General features: G+C 48.6%; 1 protein-coding gene across 1 annotated transcript; it reads left to right on the plus strand.

Moving 5' to 3' along the window:
- Positions 1-359: 359 nt before the first annotated feature.
- Positions 360-8799, plus strand: LOC102563099 (pepsin A). The gene is made up of 9 exons (XM_059721380.1): positions 360-442; positions 757-913; positions 1630-1747; positions 4125-4243; positions 4860-5059; positions 6424-6540; positions 7051-7195; positions 7646-7744; positions 8450-8799. Exons 1-9 carry the CDS (start codon positions 387-389, stop codon positions 8597-8599), a joined length of 1161 nt encoding a protein of 386 aa, XP_059577363.1. The 5' UTR covers positions 360-386; the 3' UTR covers positions 8600-8799.
- Positions 8800-10828: the final 2029 nt, after the last annotated feature.

A 10828-nucleotide genomic window follows, 5' to 3' on the forward strand; every position in this document is an offset into this window, starting at 1 on the left:
AGTGACTGTCTCTATTCTCTATGCCAAATTCTCTGCTCTGCCTGTATATACGGGTATATAATTTAAATAGCTTCCCGCGTTGTTATTAAAAGTTTTATTAAGCTTAGGCAGGAAATGCCCTTGAAGTCCCCTCAATCCTCACTGGACAATGTCACATTTTTAAGGCCATCATATTTCTGTGAATATAGAAACTGATAAACTTCATTGTTTCTCCCAATCTTTCCCTTCAGGACTTTCAGATAGCAACTATGGGGAAGGTTTGCATATCTTATCATGGCTATTAATGAGATACGAAAGGCTCTGCCCTACTGGTATATAAGGAGCAGCATGCAGGTCAGTGTACTCACTTCTTGCTTTCACCAGAAGTTTGAGCAGAAGGACTTATCATGAAGTGGCTCCTGCTTCTGAGCTTGGTGGCACTGTCCCAATGTCTGGTGACAAAGTGAGTATGGGGAAGCCCCCCTGTAGGCTGCTGAGCTCAGCTCTCTGCCTAGCTCTGCAGGAATACAGACAGGAGCTCATAAAACACCTTTTCTCTGTCTTCCTCTCTCTCTCTGGGAAATTTCCCTTGGCCTTGCAAAGCACTGTACTATAGGAAGGATGGTGTTGTGGCCCAGACACTGGGGACTCTGATCCTTACTCCCCAGAGGCTTTTGGTATATCTTTGTACAAGTCACTGTCCTTCTGTCCTCTCTAGGTAAGTGGGATGTCAGGGACTGAACAGTTTCTCTCTGTTCCCTTGTTCTTTATCTTAAGGGTCCCCCTGAAGAAAGGGAAAACCATGAGGCAGAACCTTAAGGAGCATGGCAAGCTTCAAGATTATCTGAAGAAGCATCCACGCAACCTGGCCTCGAAGTACTTTCCCAACATCATTAGTGAGGATGCCACCGAGCCCATGACAAACAACATGGACGTGAGTATGGCAGGGCTGCATGGCTGCACTATTCAGCCCCTCTTGCTGGCCATAGGCACCACCTGGGAGGCTAGGGCAGTGCCCCATGTTGGCAGGGAAGTTGCTTTAATAAGTCTACTTCTCATCTTGGGAGACAAACTGTGGTATATTCACCTCACTCCCATCCATTCCTGTGAACCGCTGAGCCTGCTGGTGTCCAGCTCCAAAATGCCCCAAGCCCCTTTGCAACTGCTCAGCTATCCCTCTGCTCTGTACAGCCTCCCCAATCTTCTGAAAACCCTTCATCTCTTCCTCTTCTCCTGAAATTACTGCAGCCCATTTCCTCACCAGAGTGCTTCCAACCAAGCCAGGGACAAGCCCAGTCCTGCACTATGTGCCCCATGGTATTTAGAAAGGGAAGAAGTAAGGCACTCAGCATAGAACACCACAAGTTTGCTGGGTTTACCTACTCTCAGCATGAACTCACACAGGCGAAGCCTGATGGGGACTAAGGTTCTCGGTGTTGGACTGTCACCAAGTACTAGAAACAGATCTGGACATTGCAGTGCCAGAGAAATGCCAGCATATACTTTGTCCATAGCAAGAGCTTCTTGCCCCAGACCCCCAGACAGTGTAAATCAGGTGGTGAAGAAACTCCTGGTTATCCCTAATGAGGTGCTGACTCCTGGATGGCAATGTTTTCCTCCTACTAACATATTCCTCTCCCGCTTTTACAGATTGAGTACTATGGGACCATCTCCATCGGCACCCCACCCCAGCAGTTCTCCGTCCTCTTTGACACTGGCTCCTCCAACCTGTGGGTGCCCTCTGTATACTGCTCCAGTCCGGCCTGCAGTAAGTCACTTGCAAAGCCTCTTGCCTCAGACCATTGGAGAGCTGTTTCTTTCTACTGTGATCCCACAGGTTTTGCCATATCAGAAACCCAAGGTGCCGTTTCAGAAACTCAGCCCAAGGTGGTCAAGGTGGTCAGTGGTGGGACTTTTCCCCACCCAAGCATGTCCATATTATGGTATCCCACAAGTAGGGTGCCGGCTTTCCAGAAACAAGCTAGAAGAGAGTTTCCTGTGGAGATCAGAAACAGGTGTAATCCCCAAGTGAGGCTGGGAATCCTTTGAAAATGAGCGCAGTTTTGCCCTGTCTGTCTAGAGATTGCCTCACTCCCAGACTATGTGCCTATGACTGGTGTGGTGGACCACCATAGAGGTCCTCGTCACTTAAGGGCTGTAGCAGGCCCTGAGAGACCCTGCTGGATAAGCAGCAGGGAAACCCCCCTTCTTTAGAAACCATGTTAAAGGGGAATGTGGATGGCAGTGCATCTTAGGTGCCTGACACTTTAAGAGCTTGAGCAGGGAGCTGCCAGCTGGTTTATTAGGGTGGCCATTTTAGAGCCCAGTTCTCAGGGCTGAGGGAGCAACAACACCCGGCTGTGCTGCTGCTCAAGGAACATCTTGGAGGTAAGGGCAGGAGCTATGGGGCTTGGCTGGAGGCTCCTGGTCCTGAGCATGACTGTAAACTGCACCCTGCAAGGGAAAGGTGGCCTGGAGCGACTCCCTGTGGTGAGGGAGTCCCCAAGAAATGCCACGCCAAGTACCACCCCAATGAAAGGTGGGTTGGGGTGCCTAAACCCCAGCCTCCACCATCCAGTGGGTTATAGTAACATTGGAAGAGAGTAGGGCCAGGCACACCCATAAGAGGCACCTGAGCCTCTTGGGTGTAAGACCCTGGAGAGCAGCGGAGCCACACACACTCATACAAACGACACCCGAGCCAGTTAGAGTGAAAGACCCAGTCAGCTTAAAGAAGGGTCGAGAAGCACAGCGAGAGTCAAGGCCCTGAGAGTAGGGGGTGAGAGTCAAGGCCCTGGCAGAAAGGGGCAATAAGGTCCAGGTAAGCTTTTGGGCGCCTGAGGCCATAAGTGGCCCTGAGGCCAATTGGGGGCAGCAGAGTGGAGGCCACAAGTATGAAGGGGTAAGTAACCAGCCCAATATTGAGATCAGCTGGGGTGTGTTACCCGGTAAGAGATAGGGGTGGAGTTGGCCCACTGTTCTGCTAATCGCCCAGCCAACGCTCAGATTAGCGTCACGGGAGAGGCACAAAAGGCTGCACCAGGGCTAGCCAAGGAGTGAAGAGCTAAGCCTGATGGCCCTCCGGGGTCACTCATGGGTGCAGGGCAGGGAGAAAGAGGCTCAGAAGGGGTGTGTGTGGTGAGAGCAGGGGGAGTATAAGAGGCTGCACTGAGAGGGGGCGGTATGTGTGTGGCCTGATACAGGAGTGTATGAGAGAGACTTAACACTGAGCTGAGTTGGGCTCAGCCTCAAGTTGGAGCATAGCACAACTCAGGGGAACATCTGCGAGGCATGGGACATGCATAGGGGAGGTTGAAGCGTGTATGTACCGCCCATTACAGCTGGGCGCTTGAAGAGCAGCCTCCTGCTTAATTAACATCATAATTATTTACCAATAAGGTGTGGCAGGAGAGTAAGGCAGGCAGCATGCCCAAAGACAGGTGGGTGACCAGTACTATGACTGGTCGGAGGAGTCCCACTTGTCACTACTGATATCAGCTTCCCCCCCCCCCCCCCCCCCCCAAGAAAAAGGTCCTTCAGGATGAGTGAGATGGAGAGACCAATGTGGCATTCTCCATGGGCATTCCAGGCATGTTGGGAAGCCCACTTCTGTGAGCCAGCATGTGGGGAGTGCTAATGTATCCTGGGTCAGGGCTGTCTGCTTTGTGAAGGGTGTGAGATCCTGGTGGAGGCCTGCAGCTTAATCAGATGATTTGGTAGTGATACAGGGAGGCTGTGCAGCAGTGTTGGCTTTGTCAGTCCTTGTGTAAAGATGAGGGTGTCTGGCAACTCACACACATGGTGATCTCTCCTATGTGGCGCGGGTAAAAAGGCATCATTTATTAACCTCCCTCATGTGGTAGTGAGGATGAAACTTCCTCCCAGCAGAGCAAGGAGTGAGAGGCCCAATCCAGATCAAAAAGCCCAGTAGGGAAGGCTCCCTCCTTGTGGAATGTGCTGGCAGCTCACTAATTTCAGAGAAGCATTCAGCAGAGTGTGATCATGAGCACAAGTTTTCATGTCTACCTTTGGTGGGAAAATATGAAACACCTTCATCACCCAGTTCTTCCTGTAGTTAGTACTGCCTTGTCCTAAACACATGTTCCAGGAGGGACCAGTTTATAATCATCCAACTCTTCTTGCAGGCAACCACAACCAATTCAACCCACAGAATTCCTCCACCTACCAGGCCACCAGTGAGAGTGTCTCCATCCAATATGGTACTGGCAGCATGACCGGCTTCCTGGCCTACGATACGGTTGAGGTAAATTGCAAGGAAGGATTTATGCTCCTTGCCCAAGGATAGGGATAGGTGAGGAGCACCTGAGGTGTGGAACAAAAAGAATGGCAGAGAGCGAGTGAGAAGGGTAAGAAGAGGATGAAGCCAGAGAATGAGTGTTGGAGAAAGGGAGCCAGGGATCATTGTGTTTTGCCCGCTTTTGCCTGCTTAGCTCCCTTTTCCCTCTTATAAGCACAGGGCACATTAGAAGCAGGGAGTTGTGGTGAATGGCCCATGAAAGAAAACACAGATATGGTGACTAAGCCATATCCCAAGAGTTATATGCCATGTTGCTTACAGTAGCTTTGAGAAGCACAGGAAGCTGAGCATATGTCCCTCCAGCGCTCACAGCCATGTCCTACAAGTTCCCCAGGAAAATGTCAAGCCAGCCCATGAACCCATTAGCACTATGGAAATCCTTAACATGTAAAACCCCTACAACTTGTGTCTGAGGCCCTCTACTGCTGTGGACACCCAGGACAGGTAGTATCGTAGTAGTGTGGCACGCTTTCTTGGTTCTGGAGCCTAAGCTATAGACTGGACATGGACAGCTCTTCCCAGGACATGGCTTGTGTCTTATCCTCCCCATCTCTCCCACAAGGTCGGAGGCATTCAGGTGGTCAACCAGATCTTTGGCTTGAGTGAGACTGAGCCTGGCACCTTCCTTGAATATTCACCCTTCGATGGGATCCTGGGTCTGGCCTTCCCCAGCATTTCTTCCTCTGGAGCCACCCCCGTCTTTGACAACATGATGAGCCAAAATTTGGTGTCCCAGGACCTCTTCTCCGTCTACCTGAGCTCGTAAGTCAGGGCTGGAGACAGCTCCTCTGCCAGAAATGAGATTAGCAATTCTGTAGAGCCTGTCATAAGAAGGGAGTCAGAGGTTTCCATAAGAACGTACACAGTTCAGGAAGCTCTGAGGTGCAATGTGTCAGCTTTCTACTAGCGGTAAAACACACTCTTGGCAGCAGAAGTTAATAATAATATCTACAATGAAAAGCAATGAAAACTAAAGATGGGAATTTCCTTAAGGAAGAATAGGGTTTTATACTTGGGCAAGTTTATTTCATTGCAAATTTAGACTTTCTGGCAAAAATCCAAAGCCAAAACATTTCCATCTGAAAATGTTGTCATGCTGCCACTTGGTAATTGTAGTTTGGGTGCTTTGTGCCCTCATTCTTATCCATCAGCTGTTCTCCCTAGTTGGGTTATATCTTCCAAAGTCTGACATCATCTCTCCTCATGGAAAAAGAAAGCAATAACATAACAGAAGACTGTAGCCATGGTGCATCATAGGAAACATAGACAGCCCAACCCACTGAGAAGAATAGGGGCAGAAGAATACTAACGTACAACTCTATTAAGCCATCAAGATGGCATACCTTAATCAAAACATCTTAGTTTGAAGAAAATACTTTAATTTTCATTGGTTTATGGTCTGGGGTTGAGGAGGGAATGTCCCATGAAAGATGGAACTTTTTCTTTTAGTAATACTGTCTATGTCAAACTTGTGTGTTCTCTCAGAAGAAAGAATGCTTTTCTAGCTCTAGCACTTCCCAAAGATGCAATTTGGTACAATGACTGGTCAATGACCATGCCTGTTGAAGGCCTATGTAATGGCTACTGTAGAGCATCAGGATCTTTCCTGTCATATGAGAGAAGCTAAACAAAGGCTCACTACCCTGCCTGCTGCCATGCTAAGTCATTGGCATACCGATTCCAAGCAGCAGGACTGCTCCCACATAACTCCAGCTTCTCAGCAATGACTAGCACCAGACTAAACAAACTGTTCAGGATCAACTTTGAAGGAAGATAACCTACTTATGTCATGACAGACTGAAACAGCTAGGCTTTACCTGTATGTCTTCTATTCAATTAGTGATGGGGCCCAGCCATGCTTCATTCTTGAGATCTGGAAATATCTGACCTTTTGGCAACATCAAACCAAGAGCTCATGCTCAACTCAACACAACTCTCTGTACCCCATCATGCCCTGTATCCACATGAGATGATGATGTGCTCACCTCCATTGCCACATGCCTTGTTCTGACTTTGTTGCAGCACACCACTGCCCTGGTTCTTATTTAACAGGCCAGGCATTTACCATTGTCTCTGTAACCAGACCCTCCCTCAGCTGCCATGACCCTCCTCTCTCCTTTCTCTAGTAACGACGAGGAAGGGAGCTTTGTCATGTTCGGAGGCATTGACCAATCTTACTACTCTGGGAGCCTGAACTGGATTCCTCTGTCCGCTGAAACATATTGGCAAATCACTGTGGACAGGTAACTCCCACCACTTGGTCCTTCCCACTCACCGAGTCCCCTGGGGTTTTTGGAAACAACAAGCAAAATAGACATGAATTGCTTCAGAGAGACAGAGGGAGCTCTGGGTATGGAGTCCAGACAAGAGGAGAGACAGGAAAAGCATTCCAACCCCTTGCAAAGGTCACTGGGCAGGGGGCTGACCAGCTAGAAGGGTAGGCCAGTGACCCAAACCTCTTTCATACAAGGAGCCCACTCTGATTTGCCCAAATTTCTGTAGCAATAGACAGAGTCCAGGCTAGTTGCAGAATCTACCTACACCTGCTTTCGACCCCTTTTCAGTCTCAGAATGTGGAAGGACAAGGAGCAAGAGCCAAAAGCAAAGCAAGAAGTCTAGGATGAGAAAGCAAGAGAAAGTTCTTGGCAGACAGAGCCAAGAGACAGCTCCCTCCAACCGGACTCATTAAAGGCTGAGGGGGCATGAGATCAGAAGTCTTGTGGGGGGTGTTCACCTGACTTCTTTTCTTGCAGCATCACCATGGGCGGCCAGGCCGTCGCTTGTACCTCTGGCTGCCAGGCTATTATTGACACTGGCACCTCTCTGCTGGCTGGGCCCCCTAGTGCCATTTCTAACATCCAGAGCGCCATCGGTGCCACCCAGGACTCCAATGGCCAGGTTAGTGCAGTGGGGAGGGGTGGATATAGACAGAGGGCTTTGCTATGCACAGATGTAACTGAGCCCCCTGGATCTATGGGAATTTGCTTCCCTGTGCACCTGACCACAGGATGCCATCTCTTGATCATTTCCAGCTAGTCACCCATGTGAGCACAGGATGAGCTTCTTCCTCTCTGGTGAAAGCCAGGTTGTTCAGTGGCTCACGAGTTTCCTCCTGTCTCTGAGCTGACCAAGCCAGTCCATTAGCTCTGGCTATGGAGGGTCATGCTTTTAGATCCTGTGATGCCAGGATCACTCCTTAGAAGTGATCTCATCTGGCCAATATCTATGATCCTTCAATCTCACCCACACCCCATTACTAACATTGTGTCTCCTCCCTCGGCCTGATGGCACTCACAGGGGATTTTAGTAACTGATACTTTTTTCTGTTCATTGTCTTCCTCCCTGCAGTACATCATTAGCTGCAGTGCCATTGACAGCCTGCCCAGCATCATCTTCACCATCAATGGCATTGAGTTCTCTGTGCCTGCCAGTGCCTACATCATGGAGGTGAGTGTCCTATGCAGAAAGCCACCTTGGGCCTTCTCCATGAAGGCTTGTACCTGAGACGGTTGCATTGAGCACCCAGATAACTGCCCCCTGCAAATCTAGGGCACAGGGCTTCAGAAGCATCACTGAGACACAGCTCAGAGTCTGCCCTAATTGCCAAGGGTGCACTGAGCCTTTCTCACAGGGAGAGCTCTAATGAGGAACAGTCAGGAGCAAGGGAAGCCAGAGTGAAGGTAATCAGAAGATGCTGACAGGGGCAGCCCCTAGAGCTTCTTTCCTCAAGGTATCACCAAGGTGGAGGGCTTCGTGGGATGTTATAGGTGTTAAACAAAAAACTACCCCAGCTGGAAAGCTAGATTAAGAGGTGTCACTCCCATGTGCTTCACAAGCGTGTAATGGGAAAGAGACTTGAGATGCTTTCTTACCTGAAAAAAGCCTGCTCCCCACTGGGGTGGAAGGATGGAGCTGTTGTAACATCTCCCAGCAACACTATCTGGTTAAGTTGGGAAAGGCAGTACTGACAAGCACCATAGTCTTTGGCCTCCAGTCCTCCCTTAGACATCCCACATCCATGCCACTGCCTAATCCCAATGGATATCTTATGAGACAGCACTAATGCAGACACATCCAGTTCATCTGGAGTACTAGATCAGGGGGTTGATGGATCTCAAGCTCGGTGCTCACCTTGCATTTTTTCTGGTGCAGTCACAAGGCACTTGCACACCTGGCCTTGAAGGTATTGACATCCCCACCAATTCTGGAGAGCTCTGGATCCTTGGTGATGTCTTCATCCGCCTGTACTACGCTGTCTTCGACAGAGCTAACAACCAGATAGGCCTGGCTACCATGGCATGAGTGCACAATGCTGCCCTTTGGAAAAGTGCCGGATCATTGACCCTGGACAGTCTCCATATCTCTGGAGCCCCAACACAGTTTATCAATCAGGCAATCCCAAACTTAATTTCTTGTTTGATTGTTGCAGTCTTCTCCACACCCCTGACTCACCTTCCCTTTCTGTAACAATAACGGCAATGGAATAAAGCAGTATAAAATCATTGGCATGCCTGGTTTGTCTCTGATGGACTGCTCACAGTCCCTGACTTCACTCCACTGATGAGGAATGCAACACACATCTTTGTCTTCCAGTCAGGGTCAGTCCAAATCCTCAGCCTCCTCTGTAACTTCAGCCCAGGCTCTCCCCATGGACAGTTCTGTCAAAGCTCCTCAGTCTCAGCTCACAGCTTTCACTTTTTAACTCTACCAATGCCTATCAGCCAAATCCCATGTGTGGTGCTGCTTCCAGCATTACCTCCTAACATAGTTTTCTAGATGGAAGGAAAACAAGCCAACCATTACATCTTAGCAAGCACAGGACAGCTAGACACAGAGCATGCATTTTTTGTCTATAGTGATTCACACAGTCACCACATGTGCTGCAGTCTAACATCCTTGGGCCTGGGCTGTCCCAGTGCCCTGAAATTGCTCAGCACTCCTTTGCTAGTCTGGCCTCTTGACCACATTTTAATGCCCTTTCTTCCTCATTAGGAAAAACTAGACAAAAACTACACATCAAAATGAACTCTCACAGAAAACATAAAGGACAGAGAGACACAAATACCAGTAGGAGCATACTTTTCAAAGGAAGTAACATCACAATCATCGTGCTCAAAGAGAATTTACAAAGCACCTTCAAAAATCAGGTCTGGGAACAAAAATTCATTACCTTGCTGAAAAGTAACAAATATGGACTCAGTACAGACAATGGCTTGCTTTCTCAGGACAGCTTAACAAATATTGTACTCCACCGGCAATAACTATCTTCTCCTTTCTTCAATGGTCTTGTTCTGCCACTAACTAGATTGTCCATTCTACTTCACCTTATTTATCTTAAACTGGCTTCTAATAACACTCCTTTGCTCCTAGTTCACAGCACTCCACCATTCTTCCAAGCAGACTATTTGCATTAACGTGGAGTTTTACACCGGTAGAATCATAGAAAATTGGAGTTGGAAGGGACCTCAGGAGGTCATCTAGTCCAATCCCCTGCTTTGTCTAGCTGGGTCTTAAAAACCTCCAAGGATTGAGAGTCCACAACCTCTCTGGGTAGCCTGTCCCAGTGTTTTATAGATTCATAGATTGTAAGGCGAGAAGGGACCTTGGAAGATCATCGGGTCCAGCCCCCTGCACCAAGCAGGAAAGATAACTGGGGGTCAGGTGACTGTCTAGTCTCATCTTGAAGATTTCCAGGGTAGGTGATTACACCACCTCTGGAGGGAGTTTATTCCACAGTCTGGACATCCTGATTGTGAAGAAGTTTTTCCTAACGTTGAGCCTGAATTGATAGTCCAAGAGTTTGTGGCCATGACTCCTGGTTTTCCCCTTGTGTGCCCTCGTAAACAGTTGCTCACCGAGCCCTTGATGTACTCCCCTAGTGTAGAGGTAAGCTGCTACCAGCTCCCCTCTCAGCTTTCTTTTCCTCAGGCTGAAGGGTCCCAGATCCCTCAGCCTTTCCTCATATGGCTTGCCTTTTAAGACCGTAATCATACGGGTGGCTCTTCTTTGGCTCTCTCAAGCTTGTCCATGATCTTGTTAAAGTGCGCTGCCCAGAACTGAACACAGTACTCCAGCTGTGGTCTCACCAGTGCTGAGTAGAGCAGAAGAATCACTTTCTTGGTTTTGCTGGAATAAAATGCCAGTGCCAGAGTATTATTTGCCCTACTAGCTACAGCATCACACTGCCTGCTCATATTCATACTATGGTCTATTATTACCCCCAGGTCCCTTTCATTTGTGGTGCTAGTCAGTTTGGTGCCACCAAGCCTGTAGGTGTGTTAGGGGTTGCTCATCCCAAGATGGAGCACTTTACATTTCTTGACATTGAACTTCATCAGATTCTGATCTGGAATTTATTACCTTCCTAGTAAGAAAATTCTTCCTAATATCTAACCTAAACTTCCCTTGCTGCAACTTGAGACCATTACTCCTTGTTCTGGCATCTGCCATTACTGAGAACAGTGTAGCTCCATCCTCTTTTGAACCCCCTTTCAGATAGTTGAAGGCTGCTATTAAATCCCACCTCAGTCT

The sequence above is a fragment of the Alligator mississippiensis genome, chromosome 2 (assembly GCF_030867095.1).
Source record: "Alligator mississippiensis isolate rAllMis1 chromosome 2, rAllMis1, whole genome shotgun sequence".
Classification (NCBI taxonomy): Eukaryota; Metazoa; Chordata; order Crocodylia; family Alligatoridae; genus Alligator; species Alligator mississippiensis.